The sequence below is a fragment of the Drosophila biarmipes genome, chromosome 2L (genome assembly GCF_025231255.1).
Source record: "Drosophila biarmipes strain raj3 chromosome 2L, RU_DBia_V1.1, whole genome shotgun sequence".
NCBI classification, from domain to species: Eukaryota; Metazoa; Arthropoda; class Insecta; order Diptera; family Drosophilidae; genus Drosophila; species Drosophila biarmipes.
The window spans coordinates 14,758,839-14,786,206 of NC_066612.1; the positions used below are offsets into that span (position 1 = coordinate 14,758,839).

At 40.7% G+C, this 27,368-nt stretch overlaps 6 protein-coding genes across 6 annotated transcripts; 5 read left to right on the plus strand and 1 right to left on the minus strand.

The window, feature by feature from the left end:
* The first annotated feature begins 445 nt into the window (after positions 1-445).
* LOC108034295 (uncharacterized) lies at positions 446-9,332 on the plus strand. Its single transcript, XM_017109157.3, has 3 exons — positions 446-755; positions 4,989-5,174; positions 8,694-9,332. The coding sequence occupies exons 1-3, from the start codon at positions 686-688 to the stop codon at positions 8,915-8,917; spliced, it is 480 nt and encodes a 159-aa protein (XP_016964646.1). The 5' UTR covers positions 446-685; the 3' UTR covers positions 8,918-9,332.
* Positions 9,333-9,454: 122 nt separating this feature from the next.
* LOC108033280 (uncharacterized) lies at positions 9,455-10,484 on the plus strand. Its single transcript, XM_017107547.3, has one exon. It carries the CDS (start codon positions 9,514-9,516, stop codon positions 10,360-10,362), a length of 849 nt encoding a protein of 282 aa, XP_016963036.1. The 5' UTR covers positions 9,455-9,513; the 3' UTR covers positions 10,363-10,484.
* Positions 10,485-13,124: 2,640 nt separating this feature from the next.
* Positions 13,125-18,140, plus strand: LOC108034324 (uncharacterized). The gene is made up of 3 exons (XM_017109195.3): positions 13,125-13,351; positions 17,111-17,323; positions 17,412-18,140. The coding sequence occupies exons 1-3, from the start codon at positions 13,282-13,284 to the stop codon at positions 17,627-17,629; spliced, it is 501 nt and encodes a 166-aa protein (XP_016964684.1). The 5' UTR covers positions 13,125-13,281; the 3' UTR covers positions 17,630-18,140.
* Positions 17,992-18,910, minus strand: LOC108034323 (uncharacterized). Its single transcript, XM_017109194.3, has one exon. It carries the CDS (start codon positions 18,903-18,905, stop codon positions 18,162-18,164), a length of 744 nt encoding a protein of 247 aa, XP_016964683.1. The 5' UTR covers positions 18,906-18,910; the 3' UTR covers positions 17,992-18,161.
* Positions 18,911-19,963: 1,053 nt separating this feature from the next.
* LOC108034336 (uncharacterized) lies at positions 19,964-22,062 on the plus strand. The gene is made up of 3 exons (XM_017109219.3): positions 19,964-20,139; positions 20,641-20,817; positions 21,582-22,062. Exons 1-3 carry the CDS (start codon positions 20,079-20,081, stop codon positions 21,788-21,790), a joined length of 447 nt encoding a protein of 148 aa, XP_016964708.1. The 5' UTR covers positions 19,964-20,078; the 3' UTR covers positions 21,791-22,062.
* A 2,711-nt stretch (positions 22,063-24,773) lies between these two features.
* Positions 24,774-27,354, plus strand: LOC108034333 (uncharacterized). The gene is made up of 3 exons (XM_017109212.3): positions 24,774-24,940; positions 24,998-25,171; positions 27,004-27,354. The coding sequence occupies exons 1-3, from the start codon at positions 24,880-24,882 to the stop codon at positions 27,210-27,212; spliced, it is 444 nt and encodes a 147-aa protein (XP_016964701.1). The 5' UTR covers positions 24,774-24,879; the 3' UTR covers positions 27,213-27,354.
* Positions 27,355-27,368: the final 14 nt, after the last annotated feature.

The window sequence follows — 27,368 nt, forward strand, 5'->3', positions numbered from 1 at the left end:
AGTCAACTACAATGTTTCTTTTGATTTCTCTGTTATCCGACGACCTTTGGGGAAAAATAAAATAATAGTTATAGGCGTATGTATAAATTCCTTTCCAAAATTCAAAATAAATTTACTTTGCGCCACTGTGCTGCCTTTGAAACTGCAAGTGTTTGCGGGCACCATTAAAAAAGTGCAGCCATATCGCGGAGCAGTAAACTCCCAAACCCGACCCAGCGCCGCTCCACTCCACTCGAATCCACTCGAATCCACTCAACCCAATCCGAGACCGAACGGCAGACCCCCGAATAGTGTTCTTCCAGTTGAAAGCGGCACTCTTTCAACCGCTGCCTGGCTTCCCGCCTTTCAATCCACCGCCTTCAACGATCTCTCTCATGGCGACTCGTGTGCGTCGGGGTTGGGTTCGTTTTGTTATTGGTTCAACTGTCGCGTAGCACTCAGTGTTCAGTGTTCAGTGCCCAGTGTTCAGTTTTCAGTTCTCAGCTTCAGTTCGTTTCGGCTTCAGTTCGCAGTCAGTTTGTCAACGGGTCGCATGCGTGTTCGCAGAGTCGCGCAAGCCGAAAACTACTTTGGAATACCATAGGCCCTAAGAAATAGAAAATTCAACCGTTTTGAAAGTGCAGTGCTTGTGCAGTGATACATCTAGCGTTTCCCACAAAGGAATATACAAGGAATAGCAGGAATCATGACATCCTACGGCTCAACAGGCTGCCTTCTGCTCGGCCTTCTATCCCTGCTGATGTTTTTCAACACAGGTGGGTTTTGAGTTCCGCGCTCGGCGACCTGCATAAAATGGCAGCTAATTAGGTGAAGTGGGAGTTTTGGGTGGCTGGGAGTGACTTAAGTGCCTGGGCGTGATTTCCCATTTAAATGTGCAACAACACGAGCTGAGTTCACTGAACCAAGTGAAAAGGGTTCGCTTATGCGGAAAATGGGGGAAACTCAGCCAGATTAAAGTATTTGGCGGTTGCTGAGAGCTCGGGAAACTATGTTCAAGAAAAAGGCGACTGTGGATAAAATCATTTAAAGGTGTGGAAATATTAAAGCAAACTAAAGGATTTTTACGAAAAAGGGAAATGTTTTTTACTTATTCGGTTAAAATTTAATTATACTCGTTGTTGCTTGGGAGAATAAGAAAGAATATAATTCAATAAAAAATAAATCAATAGTGATAATTGAATGTAATCAGTTGTTTTTTACGATTGACCCCATTGATAAGTCTCTTGAAATGGCCATCTGTCTGCATATACTTTTCGCATTATCATTAATTTGTCTGGACAGATGAACTCCTCTTGATATACCTATACCTGCAATTTAAGAGAGGCAAGAGAAAAACAACGAGTGCTGAAATTTCCATGATTTATTATTATTTCTACACTCGTTCGATATTTTTCCTCAGCTCATTGGTGTTTATTTTTACTTCAAATGCACGACGCTCGGCGGTAATGAGAACGAAAACATTTTCTCAACCTTAAAAATGCAGAGAAAATAAATTTCATAAATAGCCAAGAATGTCGGAGAAAAATGCGGAGAAATGAAACATGCTACTCTTGTTTTTTTTCTGGACATTTTCTCATTCCGCATAAGGGGGTGTAAACAGAATTTTTTTCCTACGGAGGCCTTAGCAATTACTCAAACTTGAATCAAAATTTCAATGGAAAAGCGTGTCGCATATCTGGTCATGTCATCAACTAAAAGTTTATTTGTGTTTATGTTGCGTGGGCGTGGCAATTGACAACTTTGAAAGGCATAAAGCCAACTGACCACTCGGGCCCACCTCAACCGGAATGACTAATCTCAGATCAACTAGAACGATATGGAAGTAATGAAAATTAAAGGGTATGGCCAGAATCAACACACATTACCGAGACTTGTAATTATTTCAGTATAAACAGCTCATCCGCTAGCCAGATACTCGATGAGGCATATCCAGCCATGGCCTCTGCGTAATCTTAAATGCCAGTCGGCAGATCGTCTTAATTAATAATCCGCTGTTGTAGAAGGGGCCTGGGCCAAGCCTAATTAAATCCATTTAGCGCTTACTAATTCACGGCAATTTACTGCGATGTAAAACGCAATAATCTTGAATATGATAGTTGAACTAATAACCCTAGAAAAGCAAAAGAAATAGAGCTGGTAAAATGATTATTAATTGCACTATATTATCAAGCAGTAAAAGGGGATTTATGCTTTAAAAATTGGCATTTTTTAGTATAATGACCAAATAAAAGAATGGTAATGAAAGGATGTGTTATAAATGTGAATAATAAAACTACCCTTTCCTTCCACTTTTTTCTCTACACTTCGTCTTCTGTGAGTTTAGTACATATATTGTATATTTTGAATCCATCCGCATATCCACATTTTATGGTCACTGCAGATGCCAAATATGTACATTGTACTAGCCATTAAATCTATTAAAAGCGAAAACGAAAGTCAAAGCACTTCGAAAAGTATATGTGATATGCATAATATTGCGCATTTTCATGCATCAAATCTTAAATGTTATTTACCAAGATTTTGAAATGTGTTTACTAGGTACCTACCAAGGCCCAACCCTTTGCAATGCTTGAATTCCTACCTAGCTGGTTAACAAATTAGGCATTCGGCACAAATATGCTGCAATTTCGATAAACGTTGACGACGGGCTGTGCATTTTGTGTTTTCGCAGTTGAACGAACCCAGATTGCATGCCAGTCAAAGGCACAGCGAAACTTTCTATCGAAACTCAACCGAACCTCTATTACTTTTAGGGTCACAAAGTGGCACCCACCCCACAGTGGATGTTCCACACACTCGTAGGTTTCCCAGTTTAATGCGTTGCGATACGGACGACATTTGTGGGAGTTTTTGGGAGGGAAATATAGGGGGCTGGTAATCAACACGTTTCTTTTGGGGGCAAAGTCGTAGGGTTTGCGGACTTATGTATTATAGATGTTCGGGGGCAGACCCAAATGTTGCAAGTCCAACTTGCAGTTCGCCTCAAGTTTGGGGCTTAATGGAACAATTGCATGTGAACCCCGTTGTCGCTGTGTGGGAAACTTTTTCCCCCATTGTTGGAGACTCGTACTGACGATGTACTGGAATTCCAAATGCCCATATGGTCGCAAAGGGCCACAAACTCCATCTTTTTCATAGGCTTGGCAGAGCTGGAACTGGATTGTCAGGGGTAGGAAAATATAAAGAAGGTATGTAATTAGTGGGTTTCTTTTAAGGGTGCATTAAGGTAGGGCTGAAGTAGGAAGAACAGGAAGGAATTGATTAGTGGGTATATTTTCAGAACGAAAAGTGACTAAATAAAGATATATAATCGTAAGCCAGTGATGTATCCAGGTTATAAGTTATGATAATATTCAGAAATCTTGCTTGGTTTTAACCTAAAGATTCGTTCTGAATCAGGCTCTTTTCCTATAACATACCCCTCTTACTTTTACCCCGGCGATTAAAGCCGAATTCCGATGGCCAAAAGAATCGGCGAAAACATCTCGTCCAACAAATACTTACGCACTTAGCGGCCACCATTCGGGCCCAAATTCGATTCGATTTGGATTCGGACTCGGACTCGTATGCTTCTGACCATGTTTGGGGGCAGTTGCGGCTGCCACATCGGTTGGCATAATGCAACCACAGCCACTGACAGGCACAATATCAATTTTCAGTTTCCATGGAATTACAGTCATTACCATTAGTAAACTGCCACCGACTTGGAGCGGGCGCGCAAATAAACAATTCTGCAAACGATCTGACAATTCAGCTGTCAATTAATTTCAATATATTGTAAATGATTATAATTTCCATCTCGGTTACGCCGTTTTCGCGGCAGTTTTTCGGCTCTCGATCGCATTGAATTGCCAACTGCCAATGCGAATGCGAATCGAACGCAAATTGCAATGTTTATGCTGGTTGTTTATGGCCAAATGCGGTCGCTGGCCGAAAAAAACACGTTTTCGGCCAATGCGTTGGCACACTTCTCCGGCCTTTCCCCTTTCCCCCCGCTTCCGTCTTTCCAGCCTTTCGACTTATCTAGGCTTTCGTTTAAACGCACCTCAAAGTGTTGGCTAAGTGCATTTAACCCGAACGTTAACGTTTGACGTTTAAATTGGCCGGCGAAACGAGTTTTATGGCCGCCATCACAGCCGCAGTCATCATCATCACTCAAGTATTCTCGGCACCACACGCAGCAAGAATAAATCTTGGGCATTCGGTTTTTAAAACTAAAATTATTTCCTAATGAAAAATGTTATTTATTTAACACATTTCCAATCTTTTTCTATCGGAAAATCAGCTGTTACAAGTTTCGAACACTTTAATGATCTTCGATGCTTTTCAAAAATGAAACCTGGTATTTAAATGATTATTTTTCGCGGTGCAACAATCGTTGGCTCTATTTAATCAAATAATTATTTACACACTAGTCGCAGGGGCTAATCGCACGCATAAACCAGCCGCAGTCGAACTTTTTGACACTTTTATAAGGCAGTTGCCCCATAGGCTGTCGCATAAATAACTCGGCCAAAAGGCTCCCGACTAAAGCTAGTGGCGGCTCGGCAGTATTTCAAAGATCTCCGTCAACGGCACTAAACGCAGCAGGAAATTATGGCCTAGTGGCAATTCCAGTTGAATATGATGGGATGCGATTCATTAGTGGAACGGTTATGATTCCGAAAGCAAGGATTAGTTAGTTACTTTATTATGATTTCCATAGCTGGTTCTCATGGATACACAGAATATCAGTTAGGAAAAGTGGGGAGATTTTGCTCAAAAATTTCGAAGTATTTTTATTTGCATATGTAACTTGGAGAAATTATTAATATTCTATTTTTTTAATGCCCTACAAACTTCTATTGAAAATATATCTCACTTAAGAATGCCAATTGCTTACACTTAAAGACACATGTTGAGAAATGGTTTTGCAATATCTTTCAATGCCAGGAAGATTATCTGGATTGTAAATGGCCCCATTAATTGATATTAATTACCCTTTTCAGCCAACGCGGTGCTTCGATGCTGGCGCTGCTCCACGGACGTCTCGAACGGCGAGTTCTGCAACGATCCCTTCATGCCGGAGTCCATCTCGGAGCAGCAGCGCTACTGGAGCTACGTGAACTGCACCTATTCCGTGGGCGCCAAGTCGGTGAATGCCCGGCCCGTCTGCAAGAAACTGGTGCAGGAAGGTGAGATCGAACCCCGAACCCCCTCTATAAGGCTAAATAGCTTTATGGCCAACCTGTATTCACTCGGTGTCAGTGCACCTCCAAAAGAAAATCCATAGGCATGAATAATTGTGCACCCGTTGCATTTGCATTGTTGTGACCGCGTGTGCGGTCTTTGGACAGGCTACACGTAGAAAAACAAAGTACAAGAACATATTCCCAAATATTAAATTGTTCAGACACAAGTAATACAACAAATTCAGGAGGATCATTTTAATAACAAATTCTCGAGTAAATCAAATCCATATCCTTTCAGGTAATAGTTTCGGATAACATATAAGCCAACCTTTATTCCGATCCTTGAAACATGCCTAATAGTCCTTTTCAGGTTTATACTTCATCGACATAAAATTGATGTCATTAACTGCTAACTCAAGAAAAAAATATCTAGCCTGAAATTTTAGATTCCATTCAAAGAATTGACCTTTTCTATTTAAAAAAAGCAATTGCAAAAATGAAAATGATTCGTTGAAAAGTGTTTAATATCTTAAATAATTTATTTTCCACTACAAAATTATTACATGGTCCCAACTTAAGTATTAAGATATCAACTATAATTTGTTCAGTATATTTTTTTAGTGGTGCGGAGGGCGGGGATCGCTAGATCGACGCAACTCACACCCGGCTGCGGCCGAGAGTCAAACAAGATTGAAATTTATTGCCCTGACAAAGTCCAAACAAGTGCAGGCGACACAAAAACTACAAAAAGAAAAAGCAAAACAGCGGACAATTGCCAATGGAACGACTTGGATCTGCAAAGGCAACGGCGGCTGCCGCGGCTGCTGGGCGTTTGCCAGGGGGCGCGGCAGGTAGCGACCGGGCGGGAAAACAACAACCACCACAGGAACAACAACAAGTGGCGACATTTTGGCCCGCAGTTGCATGTGCCGCTAATTTACGGCAAATTTATGTGGAGAAAGAGCCGGCGAACGGGACGTATGAGTGATATTTCGAGGTGGGCCCGGCGATCTTAAGTCCGATTTCAGAGCGCTGTCCACCCGGTTTTACTGCTGGTTTTATTGTTGTCTGTGGCCAGAGCAATTTGTTCATTTGCATATGACAAGAAAGGCAGACCAAAACAAAGCCAAAACCAAACTTACCAAGCGATCCGCGTCGTTACATTTTGATCTAAATTCACTTTGCATTGTTTTGGTCGCCGCATAAATTTACCTACCGGCAGACGAGTCGGTTTTTGCTTTTAATGTGGGTCAACCAGTCAAACAATGAAATACACAATCTGTTGACTACAAATGTTGTAATTGCCTTTGGAAAAACTCTATTGCACGCTCCATAAAAACAGTAATTTATCTAAGCCGCATGAAAAACTGCAACACCATTGATGGATACGAATTGAAGCCACTAAAGAACGTGGATATACATTATAAAAACATTTTGTTTATTGTAAAAGAAACAGGTTTTTATGAAGGGTTAGTTAGGTCGTAAAGGTGGAATGGTAAATCAAAAGTTAAGCTGTCATATATTAATTAACAAAAAGCAACGAATGAATTCGTTGCAATTTAAAGCCCATCAAAAGCAGCGGCCGGGATTTAAGCAATTTCTTATTGCCAATTAATGAACACCATTAAATTTTTGCAATCATGCGTCTACAAATTGGTTCGGCGAATATTTGCAAGCTTTGAGCCTGGCAGTTGGCAATTAAAATTGCAATTGCAGACTCTCGACCGTCGCTGTATCTGTATCTCCGACTGGGTTTTGGTCCCAGAGCAACATGAGCAGCGCTTGTAATGCGCAAAATACATAATATACGGGCCGAGCGGGCTAAGGAAAAAATACACAAAATACATATAAATTAATTAAGTTGTTGCACAGCGTGAAGCGCTCAATTACGAGTCCCAGATGAGGGGCGCAGATCGGGGGCTATGGCGGCAGAATGTGTCTGAGAAAAATGCAACTAGGCGATGCAACTTGTTGTTGCCATCGGGGTTTTTTGATTGCCCGGCAAATTAATTGCTTATGAAGTTAAGCTTAGACGAGTGGCTAACTTTTGGCAAATGTCAAATTAAAAGTGTATTCCAAAAGCCAAAATATGAAGCCAGGCAATTAGCCGCAGGTTGTCGACTTAAGTCTGTGACTGCCAATATTTTGCAACCTGTTGCACTGGCTTCGCGGTTCCCAATAAGTTGCAAGTCGGTCTAGGACCATTTTTGGCGGCCAACAGCCTCTTTCTGCCTCCTTTCCCCGGGGAATCGTGGAACCAAAAGGGAGGCAAGCATAAAGTCAATTTTTGATATACATGTTTTGGCTTACAAGTTAACTAGTTTGGGGCTGACTTTGACCACTTTCAAATAACATTTATTGATTTATTTTAGTTAAGTTAAAAGGTTTTCCTATATTGACTGTGAGCTAATGATATTTTTTAGAAAATAAAGCAATTTGTTTTCAATGTTGCAGAATATCTAAAAAGCAAAGATAAATCTTAGTAAAATATGCTTTTTACCCAAGAGTAAAGTATCTTATATTGCTCGCTTTAGTTTTCCATGTTCGCTGTAACCATTTTTGATTAAACACACATAGCGAGCCATAAATAATTAAATTAATTAAAATTTAAATTTATTGCGCTGTGTGTGCGGTAGACAATGTCCGAGCGGCATTTTCGGCCGGGCTGCCATGGCGAGCGGAGCACGCGGCGTATGCGCAATGTGGCACACACGGCGGCCGCTGCATTCTGATGGCGGCTCTGAGCCTTGTTTGATGCGACGGCCGTGATAAGGCGACAATTGTCAACAATTTTATTAGTTCGACGGTGGCCCACCGTCCGTCGTCTGAGCCAATCACAAAAATGGCCAGCTCTGACCATTTCGAGCGGCTTTAAAGTTCGCTTTTGCCGTATTCCGTTGGAAATATTTTTACCAGTTTGTCGTTTTGTTCTATTTGCTGCTCACACACACAAAACACGCAATTTGTTGGGGACTTTTTGTGTGATTTGCTCTTTCTGGTTTTCATTTGCCGTCTGATTGCAAATTGTCTCCAGTTTCGTCGAGTTTGAGGTACGATTCGGCAAATCGTGTGCGTTTTGGAGGCGGCTCAGTTTTTTTTTGATATTTTTTGCGGAGAAAAAAAATATATAAAAAACCTTGAACCCGTTGCAGGCCCAAAGGGGTGACCAAATGTCTTACTAACTACTTTCTAAGAAGTAGAATAAGGGAAAGAAGCATGAAGGGTATGGTGTTATTAAACAAAAAATGGCTACGAAACTAACACAAGTCCCCCTTTTATTTATTATTTTTTTAATTGCTGGCAGCAGCCTATGAACCATGACTACATTGCTTTTATTTTATTTTTGCCTTGCGGCAATTTCAAATGTCATTTCAGAGATTTTTTCATGGCTCGAATAAGCAGCCCACGCCGGCACGTACGCACACATAAATTATATTTAATGCGCACTCACAGAGCAGACATTAATTAAAATAGTTAAATTAAAATGTTAAACGCTGCTCTCTCTTCCTAAATATTTTTCAGTCTACGGCAAGCGGGTGATTTCGCGCTCCTGCTTCTACGAGGACATGGACGACTCGGCGGACAAGTGCGCCAATGACCAGACCTCGTCCTACATAAAGACCGTCTACTGCCGCACCTGCACCACCGACGGCTGCAACGGAGGCAGTGGCTCCGCCCCGCTGCTCCTGCTCCTGCTGCTGCCCCTCCTGCTGGCATCCTTCCGGCACTTGCCGCTATGCAAATGAGCTGGCGGATCCGGCCCCAACCGGACTTAATCACGGGACTGCAAGCTGAAGTTAAAGCCGGCCGGGAGTTTCGGTGCTTAGCCCGGACTTAACTGAATTTCTTCAACGAGTTTTTAGTCACTTTGCCCTCACGAATCTGCACAAATCACACACAGGAGCGCGGGATGCCGTCGGCTGGAGCAGTTCTCCGTTCTGGCCACCCGGGTCACCCTCTCGACATCGTCCATGTAAATGTTACTCGGTCACCCTCACATCACCTCACCCACGAAAATCAAACAGTTACGCGTAGTCACAACTCCACACCCGTCATAAACACTCGATCACTCTTAACTTTGTTGTAATTTGTACATCTTTGTAATATCTTTATTATTGTACTTGTAATTGAAACAAATAAATAAATCGTAATTAGATGGTATGAGAGAAGTGGTTTCACTGGGGTTTTAAAGGGTGGTCTAAAAGAAAGGGGATGGAGTGAGATCATTTCGCATAAAGACGATGTAAACTTAGATATCCAGAATCAGTGAAAATCTAAAAGAATACACATCACACTTGGCCGTGAGACACCCAGCACTTTCCCATCAATTTCGACTTCCAAAATGTGGGCGCCACCCAAAAAAAAGTCCATTCCCTCCCGGGCGGTGGACAAGGACCTGGCCACTCCTGAGCCCTTGAAAACTCTTGCGAATCCCTTGCCGCTGTGGAGTCGTCTTCTGGACCACAATGCGGATGGTTGCCTGCGGAGGAAAAAGGACGACAAGGAGGCGAGCTACGAAGTGGAGGTCGACAACCGATTGTGGTCCTTGTGGGGCACCGCCCACCAAGTGGAACCCGAGGGGAGTAGTACCTCCTCGGAGTCCGCATCCGGCAGGACCTCTGCTCCCGGCAAGATCCTGGCCTGCTGTGTGGTGGCCTGTTGTGCCGGCAGCTTCCATTCACTGGACTGCTGGGACTCCCATTTACTGGACACGATTCTGGTGAACGGGGAGGAATACTACGATGAAAGTTTGGCCGCCAGGCAGCGCAGGGATTTGGTGGGCGAACTGTCCCTGGAAACTTTGAACACCTTCTGCTGCCTGGGTGGACGCAACTTTTGGGTGGACATCGAGAAGTTCTCGTCCGGCAAGTTGTACAACAAGACCAAGAGCTTGGGATCGGCGTTGAGTGCGTTCTTTGCCCAGCACCTGCAAACGGGCATCCTCCAGCTGAGGGATCAGGCCCTGGCCTTCGGCTTCATACCGGAATATGCCTCCGGGGGAGCCTTCTTCCTCTTCCACTGCCAGGCGAAGGGAAGGCCCCTCTTCAAGGACTGCGAGAGTGCTCCCTATGTCCTCAGGATGCGCAAGCTGCAGCAGCTTCTCTACTGCATGCTGATCACCTTGGACGAGCGCCGACGCAATGTGCCCTTCAGGATCTACAAGGTGGGATGTGTGCCCAGTGCCGACTAGGTGGATCTTCAAAATTGATCAGTTTTCAAAAGAGTCTGCCGAAGACTAACATTTTCTAGGTTCCCCTGTAACCCATTTCTTCAGAATTTCTAATCTATAATAAAAGCCAACCAAACCAAAAAGATTAAGAGTCTGATTCTTTAATTTGTTGCAATATCTTACTACAAATAAAATGGTTAAGGAATGATTACTAACAAAATATTTTCATAGACTATTACTTATCACTTTCGTAATACTTAGTAAAATAAATCTATATTATATCTTGTTTAGTAATAACCAAGCAATATAATAGTAAGTAAGCTTATGTAAAAGTAAAGCGCTCTGGGAAATGTATACTTATGGTGGCGTGATGACATCAGCCCCATTACACCCCGTTTTGTATAGTATAAAGACCAGATGCATATAGTCACCGACTTAAGCTCTCGTAACCCACATTAAAAATACATTTTGCCAGGCAAATCAAAAGTAATTGTCTCACTTCACTGAGCCTGACATTGCATTTGCTTTGAGGAGCAAACGATTGCCTTCTGGCAGCAGTTCATCGTATTAAATATATACATATATGTATGATTCAGTACTCGTTTGTGGTCTCCAAGCGGAAATGAGTTCAGCCTGTCGTTCAATTGGCGAAATTCGTTAATTGCCCACCAAGCAAATTCAAAATCTCCGCCAACTCTTTGCTTGCGACTTGGCGACTTTTGACCCTCTTCAATTGAGCGTAGGATTTGCAGGGATCACAAATTGCATGAAAAGACAAATTGGAACTAATTTTTTTGGGGGCCCCACAGTAGCGTGATAATTCCATTATGCCTTAATTAAAATCGCATAAAACCAGCGGTGTATATAAATAAAATTTGTCACATGGCACGAAAAGCGAAGGCTGTCATAAAAATGAAAAACACTTACAACATCGGGTGAAATAACGCAAAATAAATAAATATATATAAAATGGGTGGCAACTAAGCTGCGAATAAAGCGTTTTGGCCATTTAAACTTGTCGCACGGCTTTTATTTGTTTTTTGGGTTTCAGTTTTTTTCTGGTTGTTTGTTGGCCAGCGAAAATGTCGTACAGAGTTTCCAATAAAACTGGCCATTTATCATGGGGCAGCCGCTGAGGAAAATATATTGAGAATCGACAATCGAATGTTGCGCATACGCCCCGGAGGGCAGCTGTTGGCTGTTGGTCGCTGCGCATGCGCAGTCAGCGATTCGAATGCGATTTTCCACCGATCAGGCCTTAACCCCGACTATTCTTGGCCCGATCCGATCCGATCCGAACCGATTCGATTGGCGGGTGCGTGCGCATTTTTCACGCTTTGTCAAGCTCCGGCTGCGGACTACTGGGAGGAGGAGCAACCGCAGTAATGCCGCAGATTAGTGTCAAAATTTGCATACGAAATCGTATATCTGCCAGGTGCGTGCGTCGCCAATTTGGTAAGAGTGTTGCCAAATTTGGCTAATGCCTCCGACTTGCGGTTGCCAAATGTTGTGCCACTGCGTCCTGCACTCATGAATCATTTTTGTTGCTGATGTGAATCATTTTTAATGGCTAGCCGCACTCAAATCTAGATATGTCAACTGCTTAATGAGGGAGAAGTGGTTAAGGGTATTAGCTGATTTACATCACTTGAGGAGTGGTGCTTGTCGATTGTGGCCAAATTAATTGATTGTTAAATGAAGTTTTTGAGTCTTGTTCGTTTTTTGGAATTATTCATTCAAAAGACGCGCTTAAAAGGAAAAGCTCTGTAGCTGCGGATGCAGTCCCCACTAACCCAAGACACAACCCAAAGAAAAAGACTCCGTGCTGCCAGACCGTTGAAATTCTGTCTTACCCTAAAAGGCGCGATGTTTAAATATGCATAATGCTCTTATTTTTGTCTTACTTATATTCATTTTTAGTTGGTTTTTTATGCTGGTGCTACTAAATGGCGCTTTCTAAAATATTGAAACTTTTTTTTGGTAGAAGAGTGGAATAGACCTAGTTCAAGTGATTATTTAAAAAAAAAAATTGTAATTAGGAATTTGTAATTACAGGCACTTTACAATGTCTAATGAAAAGGTCATACATATTTTTCAATAAAATCGTTTAACAAATATTTAAAATTAATTAAAAAGTCATTAGACCTACATATAACCCCAGGCTTTTGCTCCTTACGATTGGTAAATGTTATTTAGCTTTATTTAGTTTAATTTTTGTGTAATTTTTGGTAGTACAAGCAAAATTTGAAAATGAATACCTGTGTAAATGTCATTAAAAACTTGTATATTATATTGTTTTACGAGTGGCGCTTAAAAATATATTTATTTTATTTTGTATAATATATGTTCTTTAAGATATATTTTGCATTTACTATTTTAAAATAGGCATTTTGATGTTTCATAATTTGTAAAACAGTATATTTTTTTTAAATTACCCACCCACTTACTCCTGAAGCTTGTGTGTTTTTACATCATTACGTTGCCAAATGCAGCGTCATCAATTAAGCTCCATTGTTCGCTGCTCCCTGAAAAAATTGAAAAAGGGCAAGCAACTAGCAAAACCAAAGGCACGAAATGCGTGAGTCTGGCTGGCTGTCTGGTGGGATTTTTTCGGGTCTCTCAGGAAGTAAAACAAATAAAGGGCTGGCAGGGGTTTCCCCAGGAGCCCAGGCGACAACAACTGCCCCGCCGGCAGCGACGCGGCTGCGCTGCCAGAACTTTCAGCACCAAGAATGTGGCACTCTGGCGAAGAAGCCTCGGCAACATCCACAGTCGTTCCCCGGCCGAGCAACCGTCTGCATCGCGCGCAGCTCTCGAAGCGATTTCGAAGTGCCCACAACCCAAACCCCTCTCGAAGGATATAGTATATCAATCCCCACAGGCGCCGCCAAGTCGCGTTCCGCGTCCCGAAAGGATTTCCATAAACATTCCAAGGAAGCAATGTCAGTGGTGCCGATGAAAGCCCTCCTCGCTGGTGTTTTCCTGCTGGCCAACGCCTGGCACATCACAGGTGAGCAACATTCAAGAGGGGATGTGTCGATCGGTAAATAAAGCACTCTTTATCTCCTTGTAAACGCGAAACCCCAAGAGGTGGTCCCATTTTTAATACATTCTCGGGTATGCACGGAGAAAAATCGAGGGGCTTCGTTGGCTTTAAACTAATACATATAATGTTTGTGCGATCTTAAAGTTTAAATTTAAAAAAAATATATATATAGTTAAGAATAATGCAAAGGTATACATTTCCCTTTTAATGGGGATAAGTTTTAATATAATTTCTATACAATTCAATAGCTCTTATAAATATTATATCGTTTTTGAAAAAAATTAGTCATTCAATAAATCAAACTAAAGAGTAAATTTGTAATATGAATAACTCAATGTACATTTTAGTAGCCGTCCAAACCCAGAACTAAAATTTGTTCCTGTGCACCTGTAATTTCATCTTTCCCGCAAGGTCGCCGATCCACATAAAGTTTGAGGTGTGATGGTTTTTCTACTTAGAGCCCATGAATGAAATCTGTTTCCAATTTTCTCCCATTTTGTTTATGTAGTTTTTCCGCCAGCTATTTAACGATTCTCCCTTGCGGTGTTTATGCAAATTCTCAAAATTTTGGCTTACAACTAAAAAAGTTTCAGGTGGAAGCCATTTAATATACTTAGCACTTTTATGTTACTCGCGATTCTAGAGAAAGATTTATGGGTGATACTCAAAGTGATGGAGGTTTCTGCTGTTTTTATCTGTCGTAAACAAATTTATATCGGATCGGATGGGTGAAAAATAATGAATTATTAACAGGCGGTGATGTGGGCTTTAATATAGAAAGTGCCCATTTGTTTGTTTGGCTTCCAAACACGTGTAGAAAGAGGAAAGACATTTGAAAATGATGAGGAAATGTGATTTACAGCGAGAGGCTACCCGAATTCAAAATGGCAATATGTTTTTTTTTGTTTCTATCTTTATAATAACAATTAAAGGTTTCTTTAATTTAATTAGATTACACTAGATGAAATTTAAATACATTTTTAAATTTTTGTAGTACTGATTCTCACATTCTTCCATATTTCCTTTAGCACTTTTGTAGTGTGTTGGTCAGGTGTAAAAACATGCTTTAAATTTCTTTGTACACTGGAAATTTCCTCATTTCGTATATGAAACATTCCTGGGTCAATGCTTCCTTGATGAACAGCGCTAAATGTATACACGTGCATTTCGCATTTCGGTGGTTTTCACGCTTCCGAATGATTGGCAACCTGCACGCCTTATAAATACAAATATTCGCCAACTGCCAGACATTTCAATATTTATATTCACAGCCAGTTTCGGCGTGGCTCAGTTGATTTTCCAAACAGAGTGAAAACGGCCAATGCAGTTTCCACATTTGCATGGCACGTTAAATAGTTTTGCATTGCCTCTGATGATGATGAGAGTGATTGGGGATTGTGATTGGGTCACAAGGTGGCTAATCGAAGCAGCAGTTCGTGCTCCCTGTTGCTCTCAATTAGCCCTGTTCAATGTCCTGCAATTATCTAATTGCTCTGTTTTTGTCCTGGCTTCAATCTGGATTTACGGTTTACCAGATTCGGGAAGTGCGCATGTCAGAGTGGCGCCAGGATGTCGTCTGCTCCAGTTTCCCGCTGTCTTCGGCATCTGACATCCCGCCGTCGCCCCGTAAAAAATCCCAACCCCGCTTGGCAGAAAACTATGTCAGAGTCTGGCGGTCTTCTTCGGGGGTTAGTTCTCCGTTTTCCGACTTGAATTGCGTAATTTGCGCAAACTGATAATGAATGGAGATACCGAGCTGGGGCTACCTCCATCAACAGGAAGCGCAGATTGTCCTGACACACATCCGATCTGTATCGTATTATCCTTGTTATTCTTCCACTACAAGGGATGTTTTTGTTTACTTTAAACCAGATTCATGGCCTTCGGGGTGTAAAGTTACAAAAACAATGCTTAAAGGGGAGTGCAGTGGAACTTCCTCGAAACAAGTCTCAACTTTCAATTACCCGAGCAGCGCTTTAAAAGAGGCCCCACCAAGTCAGGCCATATGCGTGACCCAACGAAATACTTTCAGAACGTTAAGCGTGGGCGATATAAAACCCTTAGACAGCGGCCTTGATGTGCCCATAAGATGCACTGGGAAAAATGGTACAAAAGGTCATGGCATGGGTCGCGATGAAATAAGCTTTAATAAATAAAATTCAGAAGTTATCATTATTACTATGTTCTATAAAATAAAAATATTTTACAATTAAAATACACCATTTGAGCAAATATATCTGCGAATATTTTACTTCCTATGTATGGCCGAGGAAACAATCAATTACTCACACTAAAAAGTTAAGGCCTGTGCCAATTACCTGAAATTGTTTTGGAAAAACTGGAACAAAAGACCCCACAAGGCAGGGAAAACTAGTACAAGCGGCGTGGGGCTGGGTTTTGCATATGTCCAGTCAATATAAAGCTGCCACACTCTCCAGCCAACTGGCAGTCCAAGGCCACGACAATTGAAGGCTTCAGAGCGCATACGTAATATCGCACCTCTGGTATTATAATGTGATTCAGCAGGGAAAAGCGAAATATATAAATATGTTATAGTCAATATTTGACAGGCGCCACTCCTCGGAGGAAACCCTTTCCAAGATTGTTTGCCTTCGAGTTGCCCGAGTGCTTCGCCGGACTTGTGGCATGTTTGCCTTTTCCTGCGGTAAACAAGGCGAGTCCTGGCACCTTCCCCTGGCAGGACATGCAAAACTCTTTCAAGGACGCAGCCGGCGATCTTGATTTACTGTCGCGCGAAATCACGCAACCTTATCAGCACAATTAGAGCAGGTCCCCCTTATAGCCATTCCCATAAATCACATCATCCAAGCTCTTGCACTAATTAAATCATTTGCGGAATTCTATTTATAGTAGAGCATCATCCGTACAGTTTTCTATACGAATTCTTATGTTTTGGGTGTGAAAATTAATTTAGATGTGCGAAATGAACGCGGTGAACGGAAGAAAAACAAATTATTATGAAAAGAAAAATAAACACAGAACCGAAATAAAAATATGTTCCAGTGGTGTCTAAATTCAATTATTAATGATTCACCTCGTTTAAGCTAACTATTCAACATTAACGGTGCCAAAGTAAACAATGTTTAATGAGCAAAAACCAGCAAAAAGTATTCCCAAAAAAAGTGATAGGAAAAACCATATAAATAAGCATAAGAAGTAGAAGTAGATCCGTCAGATAGCAATCTTATGGGATTTATATTAGATATAAATGATCTTACTGATGTTAAAGCAATTTTACGAAAGTACTTAGGGATTGTACTTAGCTTATAAATATTTATATATTGCTTATAAACTGTGTTGGAACGGATACTATTATCTTTATTATAACCTTAATATGATTTTCCATCAAAAAACAGATAATATACAGCCATAAACTTATTCCATCTGTCCTGCATAAATCTGGGGAAAGTTTCACTAGCACTTTAACAGCAAGAACTCAGTGTCTTATACATAATAAAATTCGCCTGAGGCGCCACATCGACTGGCCACGCATTCTCCATTTTCGCAGTGGGTGGGCTGAAAAGTGGGCGGCACATGATTCTGATGATGTCAACCACTCCGGTTGGGAACTGTTGGGAAGAAGGTCACAAAACTGTGTCACCCTCTTTTATTTTTAGACCACAAACAAACTTCATTTTTTAGTGGCATATTTGCCAACTAAATATATTTTCTACCGGTGACCGATTGTTATCCTCTCCTCAGCTGGAAATGAGCAGCACGAAAAACACCACTTGCAGTGCTGGCACTGCAGCTCGGACACCATTGGAGCGGAGGACTTCTGCGACGTGACCTTCCAGGAGGACAACATACCCACTGACCTGATCAAGGAGCGGAACATCAATCTGCTGAGGAAGTGCAACAGCACCATTAATTCCGATCACGAGCGCGCCGTTTGCCGCAAAACGGTGGAGGAAAGTGAGTAATCTGTGTAGTATTACGTCTTTAAATAATTTATAATAATATAATTTTAAACACTAATCATAAATATTATTCCTCCCTCCAGATAATGGCAAGCTGATCACCAAGCGCTTCTGCTACTATACCAACAAGTCGGATCCCGTGGAGCTGTGCAACATCACCAGTCCGGAGAAGAACGTGCGGCGGGTGTTCTGCGAGGACTGCCTCACCGACCGCTGCAATGGAGCCTTCACGGGAGCCTACGTTTGGGAGATCCTGCTGCTCCTGCCCATCCTGGCCCTGATCCAACAGTTGGCCATCTAAGCGAGACCTCCCTCTATTCTATTTTAGTTAAAACGTGATATTTTGCCTGGCCTCACGGGCCGAGCTGTGGCTGATTAACGTTTACGTTTAGCTCGATTTAACTTAGTTTTTGGGGCACTGTTCTCGCCCCGCATTAGCTTACAGTCAGATTGAAGTTTAAGGTTCTTTTATAAGTTTATCATTTGCCTGGCCGAGTGCCAATGTTTGCCAAGCTCAAAGCCCGAATATTCCCAGAGAAAACCAATTCAGAGTATAAATAAATAAACCTATTACAAACCCAATCCAATCACAGACGATTAAGTAAGCAAAACAATAATCAGTAGAGTTTAAACTCGCAAGCACAGTAAATACTCACAAAATGGTCTATGTACAACATGATATTTTAATGTAAAGAACACAAGCCTTCACCTATGTAATTAACTCAGATGCTGGACAAACGAAACCAAGTTAAAATCAAAGTATTAAATCACAAGACATACAGATTACACCGAATAAAGTTCACATAACTTAAGCCCTGCCTAATGGGTTGAACCTAGAGGTATTTTAGGAGGTCAATAACAGCATCCACCAGTCGCTGTTTAGTGCTCTGATCCAGACCGGAATAGAACTCCTCCAGTTGGATGCTCTGCCAGAGTTTGGCCATGTAGCCGCAGAACTCCTGGCTGACTTCGCCGCCCCTCTTATAGCGATCGTAGAGCATCAGCTCCGCTCGGATCATCAGGCCGTAGGACTGGCGGTTTCCGGTCAAATAGAGTTGGTAAAAAAGCGCAGCCAGCTTCGTGGAACCCGGCAAGGTGTAAACCCTTCGGAGCACTCTCTCCAGAACCCTGTTCAGTTGGTCTGGCTTGAAGAGGCAGTGGAATCTTCGCGAGTGCAGGCCGATGGCCAGCTGCCACTTGCCGAGTTCGTGTTCCTCGGAGTCCAAGGCTTGCCGGAACAGCTCGGTGGTGTTCAGGATCTCCAAATGCTCGCGGATCTGCTCGCGAATGAGGTAGCCCTGCAGGTGCTGGCGAACTGTGACATTAGCTTCCTTGCGACACACAACATGCTGCAGGGTCTCCTCCAAGTCCTCGATTTTGGCCACATCCCTCGGGTAGTCGGCCTTCAGTTTTCCCCAGGTGGCTGACACCAGGGACAGCTGCTCGGCAACGGTTCCATTGAAGTCCTCGATCAGCTGGAGCATCCGCTTGTTGTCGTAGCTGACCACCTGCGTTCCCAAAGTAGCCTCAGTTGCCACGATCAGCGGGGGGAATATTAGAAGCAATTGACTAATCATCTCGAGACTTGAAATGCAACTGAACTGAGAGCTGCTGGGTTATCTGCCATCTGAGCTTATCAGCCTGGCTCTACCGCAAAGTGCTCTCACGGGAGAATATACTCCTATAAGGAGTACTTGGACTTAGTACAGCCATTTGACTAACATTAAAAATAAAGTTGTATGGCCAACATATTAATTTTTCTTTGGGTATTAGTTACATTCTTTGAATAAATAGGTATTCCTAATCCAGCACAAGCGAAAGTTAAGCCACGCTTTTAAGGAGGCCAAACCCCTGGATACTCTTGTTACACTAATCCGAAAATGCACTGGGATAGCCATATAAGTTGAATCCAATTAGCCGACCTACATAGGACACATTGCAACCCTCGCTGATGTCCTGCCGGCGTCCTTGTGCCACTGGCCCCAACAAAGCCTTCCGCTCGGCTACTTTCTGCCCCCCTGTCTGGCCAGCTGGGCACTTCTAATTAAATTTATGCAAATTATTTGCCGTCCCTCTTGATTAGTGACACCCCATCTGTGCCTCATTAGGTTTCGATCGTGCTCAATGAGATGCGCCAAATAATCATATCTTGCTTGCCTTAAATTGTGTGACATACTTTTGGGCGGTGAAGAAAAATACTGGCAGTAGTCTTTAAAGAGCACTCGTGTTTCTCTAAGCTAATTATCTCTCCTTTGATATTTGTCGCAATACGGCTACCGAATCTTACAATTAGCAAGTAAAGTCTGTCGCCCAGAAAACAACACTTTAGAAAGCGCTTGCTAATGAAGCTGTTCCTGACTCATACTCGTGCCTTACGATCCCCCTTCAAATCAAAATGAAAATGAATGTGTATAAATGCTCTTGTCTAGCCCAAAATCAAACTACATGCCCAGACCCACAGCGCATTAAAACCAGTTTTCCCAGGCGTGAAAAAAACAATATGATTTTCCACTCAAAGCATAAGCCGGAGAACGCCTCTTGGGTCTGCCTATATGCCTCATTCGAGGGGTGTTCGCTGCCGAGCCGTCGATGTTGCTGCTGGAACTGCAACTGTGCTGTTGTTCCAACTCGCGACGCTCGACAGTTTCAGACGTTCAGCAGATATCGTCGTCGGCGGTTCATACTCGTGCCTAGGATCACAAGAAATTATTTCCCAAAACTCAGTACCCAGAAATCAAGTGTTGGTGAAAATGGTGTCCGCTCGGAAATGCAGTTTGGCCATGGCCCTTATTGTCAGTCTAGCCTGTTCAGGTGCGTTGAGCTCGAAACTGTGGGCAGTGCAAACGGTGTATTCAAAGGAGTTCAAGGAGAGCCAGCTGAGAAATATTACAGATTTAAACGATCACTTTTTACTTCTCTGAAAATAACCTTTTATAAGCATTATTTTCTTGAAATATTTTATTCGGCCTCTCCTTTTTATACTCCAGTCGTTTTTCTTGTTACTTCATTGAAACAATTTTCTTTTTATAATTGTAACAGTTAATCTTTTTTACGAAAACCCTTAAAATATCCTTAAACTGAAAAGCCTCCAGCTATTCTCTAAAGGCTCAAAACATAAATTTAAAGATAAAATAGAATAAATTTTATGGCACGGCATTTTTAATATTAAAAATATTTATCAAAATCAAATAAATCATAGAACTATATAATACATTTTTAGCACAAGACCCTGACTTTGAAAAGCCTACTGTTACCTTCCAAGGCTTCGAAATCTATAAAAAATATTGTTTAATATTTTAATATTCCCCACAGCCTACGCCCTCAAGTGCTACCAATGCGAGTCCCTGACAATGCCCAAGTGTGGCCTGAAGTTCGAGGCGGACGACAGCCTTCTGATTGATTGTTCCCGAATTGGACCGCCCCGCTACCTGCAGAACTTCTTCCCCCTGCGCAACGCCACTGGTTGCATGAAGAAAACCCTCGAAAGCGGTGAGTTCACATTTAAAAAAAATATTTTAAGCCCAGAAAAACAATACACTATTTCCTCAAAAGAACTTATAACAGTCATTTTTATTTTAAGACAAATATTACCAATATTACCAATGAAACTGAGGTTCTGAAGCTTTTTCTTCAAGCAACAGATAGCGAAGTCTGACAACACAAATCTGAGATCATCAAATAGGTTTTTGAATTTAGTCTCTGATGTCATGCGTGAATATTTTGCTTCATGTGTTTTGTACGACTCTTATTTCTCATTCTACGTGATTTCTAGTCTCTTTTTTGCGACTTATTTTCGTGTAATTACATCAAATTGAGACCCTAATTCGTGCTGGGATTGAATGCCGCAATCTATTCCCACTCTCACGGCTTGCATTTTTAATTTTTTGCGAGGCAGATCTGCCATTAGAATATTCCGTCATAAATGTTATGATCGTTTTTCAACGCTTTTAAATCAAGAATCAGCTCTGACCCTAGTTAATTTAAGAGACGAATCAATTATAAGAATTATAGAAAAATTCACAATGATGAGATCCCAGGTGAAAAACAACAGAAATTCTTTGAAATATATATGTTGAATACTTTTTAACGCGGTGTGAAGCGAATTGTTGTTCCTTGTATTTTATCACAATACAGCCCAAGTAAACAATTAGCAAGTGCCAGTTGGGTGAACAATCGGTTCATTTTGTAGACCCACCAGAGAAAGTTGTTGCCCCATTACTCATCCCAAACCGAACAATCTGCTCCCATTCCAGTGGCCGGACATCCGCAGATCGTGAGGAGCTGCTACTTCGGGGACATCAACAACGTCCAGGCTGGCTGCCAGTCGGATCCCTCCCTGCCCTTCGTCAAGCAGCTGGGCTGTGACGTCTGCTCCAAGGACGAGTGCAACGGATCCTCCTCGCTGGCCCCCGTCGCCGGAGCCATCCTCCTCTTCTTCGGAGTAGCCCGCCTGCTGGCCTAGATCTTAACTAGCGTGTAACTTAATTGCTTGTAGTTTCCAAAAGTCGTGCTTTGTGTAAATGTCTTCTAAATTAATTATTTCATTTGATAATAAAAGAGGGACAGGAGTTTGTCCTAGCAAAATGCCAAAAAATGTTGTAACTTTATTGGGTTGAGCAATCTTGGCTTAGGAAAGTTCGAGAGTCAATGGATAAGTTAATTATTTATAAAAGATATTGTCGGTTAATTTTAAAAAATAAATAAAAAGTCAAAGAAGAAATCGGTATAATCATATCCAAATCTGATTATTAATGAGTCAACGAAAATATAAATCAACTTTGACATGCTAATTTAAAACTGTTCTAGTTTGTAGATACGATAGTTGTAGATTTTTTCGACATTCATCTTCCAAGCCTTTCTTTACAATGACTAATAAGTCAAGCTAAGGCAAAAATATTACTAGTTATTTATTTGCTTTGTAACTTCAACCCAGCCCCTTAATAATCATCACACAAGCCGACATGACTAACTGCAAAAAAAAAGTAGGTACTTCATTTACAAAGTCAGTAGACCTGCAGTAATCGCAATTTGTACGGAGAACACTTTTTAAGTAAAGTCATCGAATAACAATAAAGTTAAAAATATATTTAAATGAGTCAGTGGCATACAAAAGCTGCAATTTGTATGGTGTCTGGGGTTAGAGAGTGAAACACCTGGGACCTAATTAGTATGTGCACCCACATAAGCAACAAACAATTTGAATGTTGGTAAAAACGGTCGCACAGTTCCCCCTTTTCATCCGAGAAGTGGGATTTATGTTCGTCTGCCTACTTAATTACTTATAATTGGGTTCAATTTCATTTGCAAGTCAAGTTTCAGTATCCCACCCTTCGGCTTTGAGTTTACAAAGTGTTAAATGCAGTCAGCAAAGGTCAAGAAACTCCAGACCGCAAGATCCGAGGGCACTTCCCCAGATCGCAGAGCTCTGGAAGCTGAAACATCCGAGATCCCTCCACCCCCGCCTGTACCAATTAACCCAAACTCGTTTAGCATAATTTCAGAAATTACTTAATTGAAGAAAATAGAAAATGTCTGTCCACGCTCAGACAAAATCTAAAAATCAAAAGCCGTTAAATACACAGGGAAAAATAAAATAAAAAATAAATTAACATTAGAAAACTATAAAAACAGAAATTAAAAATTAAAAGAATTATCAGAATACTATTTCGCATACACATTTGGTTTTTTAATCTGCCATTATTCTGGAAACAAATACAAAGTTCCCAAACTCAAAAACTTTGTGGAGAAATTGAGGCTTTATATAAAAAAAACAAAGAGTAAAAAAAATTATAAAAAAAATATTTTTAATCTTCTTTTTTTCGAGAAACAAAAAATTATTCCACATTCAAGTGATAAGGACTGTATGTTTTAAAAGTTAGTGCTGTTAAACGCTCGTCAACCGCTGCGTGGTGAAGGTCTACTTTTAAAAACAATCCAAAAAATAATTCCCAAACTCAAAAATGGCGGCGTGTGTTAAACTGATCATAGTTCTTATTATTCTGTTCAATATGGCCTGTACTGGTACTACATCAAAGGGAGTTATTATATAAAAATATTTAACATATAATTGATTCCCAGGTTATGCCACTAAATGCTATGATTGCAATTATATAATCAATTTCAAGTGTGGATCAGATGAAAGTCTTGTTGTCGATAGCTCCACCGGTTGTTTTAATTATTCCGCCCGAGTAAGATGGACGATTACCCACGCGCAACCATCCTCACATGGCGAAGTTAATTTAAAGAATTAAATGTTTCTAGCCTTTTTTGCAAAACCCACATAAAATTATAATCATCTCCTAGTTAATTAAGCCATATCAAAGAAGATAACTGTATCAATTGGCATGCAGTGTATTCTATTCTGGCTGCAGTAAACTTGGCAAGTTCGTCTTGGCGGACTTCGTAAAAAAATTAAAAAGTAATAAACGAAAAAATATTGTTTGTTATCAGTTTTGAGATTCAAGCGAAAAACGTTGAATGCTGGAAAAAAATATAAAAATAAATAGTTTTTGGTGTTGCCCGGGGTTTTAATCTCTATTTTGTCCCTTTTTTTAAGACAACAATAAAATAAAAATCTTAAAAAACGGTCGAATTCGCTGGTGACAAAAATATAAGTGAGTTTTTGGGAAAAAAAGTGATTTTTTAGAATATTGTGTCACTTTGAATAGATTGTCTCGCTATGCTGCTTATATACCCCCATTCTCCATGGGTATTTGATAGTCGCAATTGCGACTTCGCGTTGACTTCTGCGTTTCTTCTGGTATTTTATTGTGCTTCGGAATTTTTAAAGCAAATTCAATAAATAAAAATAAGCGAAACACTTTCGTTCAATTATAGCAGTGACTAATATAACACAGAATAATCGAGGGCTTGAGCTTCGGTGAGTTAGCGCATATCGTTAGGTGACAGCGTTGTTAGTTGCTGAAGGCGGCAAAACAACGAGATTCAGTCAAACACTCGAATGTGTTTCGAACTGCGCACCAGAATTAAGAGGCAACTGGTTTGAGTACGATGACTATTCCAGTGGTTTGGGACCCCCATGACATTCAGACCGGCCTAAGAAAGCCCCAAAAGCCCTTGCTGCATACATAATACTCGAAAAAATGATGAAAGAAGCAATTAATTTAAAGCAAATTTTTGGGAGAACCCGAATTGTCTTCATCAGAATGCCAAAGCAAAACAAAAATAAACAACAAAACGGCTGACATCACCCCAAACAAATCGGCGAAAATTCTGTAAATTTATGTACATATATATGCGCCTCGTTTGTGTGTCAAATGTTGGAAGAAAAAACATTGCGGCAGCTTCTATACAAGTTCAAAAACAACAAAAACAGAATTCAAACACGCAACGTACACAAGAAAAGCACTCACTCACGGTCACTTCGAGTGGAAGCTTGATTTTGAGTGAGTGGAATTCTGCGAGGAATACCAAGTTAAAATATGGACAACGGTCAGAACGCTGCGATATCGCTCACAAACGCTAGCCAGACGCCGTGCTGTCAAGGTTTGCTTCAAGAAATAGTCGAAAAATAAATTTCCAAACGTGAAAATGGTGTCAAGTGTAAAACTGATCTTGGCTTTCACCGTCTTGGCCACTTTGGCCTGCACGGGTAGGGAAATACGTGGAATTGCGTAACCGAATTGATCTTAAACAAATCGAATTGCAGGGTACGCCATTAAGTGCTATCAGTGCGATTCTTTGACAAACCCCAAATGTGGAAAGGATATGAAGTCCGATGATGACCTGGTCTTGGATTGTTCCAGGACAGCTCCTCCTCGGTTCCTTCAAAACTTTTTCCCAGTTCGTAATGCCACCGGTTGCATGAAGCAGACAATCGAAAGTAAGTACGGGGATTGGCATCGCATAGCATTTCGCTAGGTCACTCGAAACCATCTTCACTCATACAATTAATTTAGTCAGTTAATTGAGAGAAAGGTTTTATAGGCACAGTAGGGTAAGCAACACACCAGAGCTTTGATCTTTAAATTTACATAATAAACTAACTACGAAGGTGAATAAATTAAAAAGAGTGATATATTTTTAGAAGTGAATAAGATTCCAAGTCTTTGTTGGATGCTTTCCAGTTCAATATGTACCGCATGAAGATCATGAAAGAAACAACATCTTATAGTCATATGTCTCTAAAGAGAGGGTGCAGATAAGAAGAATCTTCTTGTTTTTCCTTTTCCTTTTCAGCACAATATTCATTTTAATCTATAACCTCAATTTCTCAGACTTCAGCATCATCCATTCTTTAATGATATTGTGTGTTCGCTTAACCCATAGGAGATTAGCCTCAGTCCCTTAGCTATATGTTCCCTTCATTAAAAATTCATCACGAGCTTTAGATGTTAGTACTGAAGTACCTATTTGAGTTATTTTCTCAACGTTTTCAGACAATTTGTTTGATTGCTTAGCAATTGTCAGGCATAAATATTCCCTTGGGCCTATATTGCACTCTGAATAATTGCAGCCAGTTTACTTTTGAGTAGTTTCTCGTATACCTCTAAGGAGTATTTATGCTCGGTAGCCGCAAGTTTGTTTCAGGCAATTATTCATTAATTGTATAAACAACCGTCTAAGTCTCGATTCTTATTTTGCCGAGCGAAGGGCGTGGCAGCTGTAATTGACTCTCGGTCAATTGGTATCATAGTATAAATTAGTCACAGTTACACTGGTACTTGCAATCTTTATCAAAAATTTTATATTAGTGGCAAAATAATATAGAATATTTCTTGCGGTCGCTTTACAAAATTTTAATTTGTTATTTTTTAATTGATCTAATTGTTTGTAAACATTTTTAGGATAATAACAAAAAAAATTTAAATGGTATCAAGCTAATTGCATGTTTTTTACATGAAAATGACTATATGCGGTAGAATTCATTTGTATGTTTTAAGAAGCTTCTAATACTACTTATTTTCCTTTCATTTTATGTTACACATAACAAAACATTTATATAGATATAGATAGTTCCATACATTGGCCGGACAAATGCCAAGGCAATGAAAATAAATACTATAAAAAAGAAGACAAGCTTACACTAAAGAAAAAAAAACCGAGTCTAAATTTAATGAAAAAAAATGTATTTCCAAAAAAGAAAAAACTTTCTTAAATTCAGACAAACCTAAGGATGGTGTTTTCGCCCTATAAGTTTATTGTCGTGAGTTCAAAAAACAAGTTTACTCTACAATACTGTACACTAATGCAAATTTTACAATTCTTTTTTTTTTTAATGTTTAAAGTATTTTAAAATGTAAACCAAACACAATACCAATTGGTATTGATTTAAAACCTTGTATTATTAATTTAAAAACATTTGGACTGATTTTTCTCTGTGAAAAAAGTTTGAAACTCGATATGCAGATAGAATTGAAGGTCCAACCACGTACAAAATCTAATGCAGAGAAATAAAATATTTAAATAGTCACCACTATACATATTTATTTCCGCACACATCAGTATGCACATCACGACCGAACATTTGCCGATTTCAATTACCAATTTACCATACGAAAATATTGATGAACTATAATATACGAGTATTTCGCTAAAGACATTTCGAATCGATTATGAAATCCCAAACAAACTACAGGTTTTGCTTGATGTTATAGATTGTACAAAGTACATAAAATGTCAAAATTAGTTAAATGGCTAATTTCTAATTTGCAGTTCCTGGAAACCCGCAGATCGTAAGGAGCTGCTTCTTTGGCGACCTTAACAACAAGGCGGCCGGATGTCAGACCGATGTCACGCTGTCGCTCAACAAGCTACTGAGCTGCGAGGTCTGCACCGAGGACGAGTGCAACGGATCCTCCACCCTGGCCCCCATTGCCGGAGTTATCTTGCTCTTCTTCGGCGTGGCTCGACTTTTGGCCTAAGGATGAAGTATATTTCAGAAGTGCCGCTGGTAGCAACCACATCGAACCCGCTTTTAAAAAGAACACAAGCGCTTTAGTCACTTTTAGATGTTATACACCTTTTTTGTCCACAATAAAAATCACGTTATTTATTTTAAACCGACACTTAAGTAAATT

Coding starts and splice junctions, on each gene's coding strand:
- LOC108033280 (XM_017107547.3), top strand. CDS start 9,514: ATGTGGGCGCCACCCAAAAAAAAGTCCATTCCCTCCCGGGCGGTGGAC.
- LOC108034295 (XM_017109157.3), top strand. CDS start 686: ATGACATCCTACGGCTCAACAGGCTGCCTTCTGCTCGGCCTTCTATCC. Junction 756..4,988: donor GCTGATGTTTTTCAACACAG/GTGGGTTTTGAG, acceptor TACCCTTTTCAG/CCAACGCGGTGCTTCGATGC. Junction 5,175..8,693: donor CAAGAAACTGGTGCAGGAAG/GTGAGATCGAAC, acceptor AATATTTTTCAG/TCTACGGCAAGCGGGTGATT.
- LOC108034333 (XM_017109212.3), top strand. CDS start 24,880: ATGGTGTCAAGTGTAAAACTGATCTTGGCTTTCACCGTCTTGGCCACT. Junction 24,941..24,997: donor GGCCACTTTGGCCTGCACGG/GTAGGGAAATAC, acceptor ATCGAATTGCAG/GGTACGCCATTAAGTGCTAT. Junction 25,172..27,003: donor CATGAAGCAGACAATCGAAA/GTAAGTACGGGG, acceptor TCTAATTTGCAG/TTCCTGGAAACCCGCAGATC.
- LOC108034336 (XM_017109219.3), top strand. CDS start 20,079: ATGGTGTCCGCTCGGAAATGCAGTTTGGCCATGGCCCTTATTGTCAGT. Junction 20,140..20,640: donor TGTCAGTCTAGCCTGTTCAG/GTGCGTTGAGCT, acceptor TATTCCCCACAG/CCTACGCCCTCAAGTGCTAC. Junction 20,818..21,581: donor GAAGAAAACCCTCGAAAGCG/GTGAGTTCACAT, acceptor CTCCCATTCCAG/TGGCCGGACATCCGCAGATC.
- LOC108034324 (XM_017109195.3), top strand. CDS start 13,282: ATGTCAGTGGTGCCGATGAAAGCCCTCCTCGCTGGTGTTTTCCTGCTG. Junction 13,352..17,110: donor CAACGCCTGGCACATCACAG/GTGAGCAACATT, acceptor TCCTCTCCTCAG/CTGGAAATGAGCAGCACGAA. Junction 17,324..17,411: donor CCGCAAAACGGTGGAGGAAA/GTGAGTAATCTG, acceptor TCCTCCCTCCAG/ATAATGGCAAGCTGATCACC.
- LOC108034323 (XM_017109194.3), bottom strand. CDS start 18,905: ATGATTAGTCAATTGCTTCTAATATTCCCCCCGCTGATCGTGGCAACT.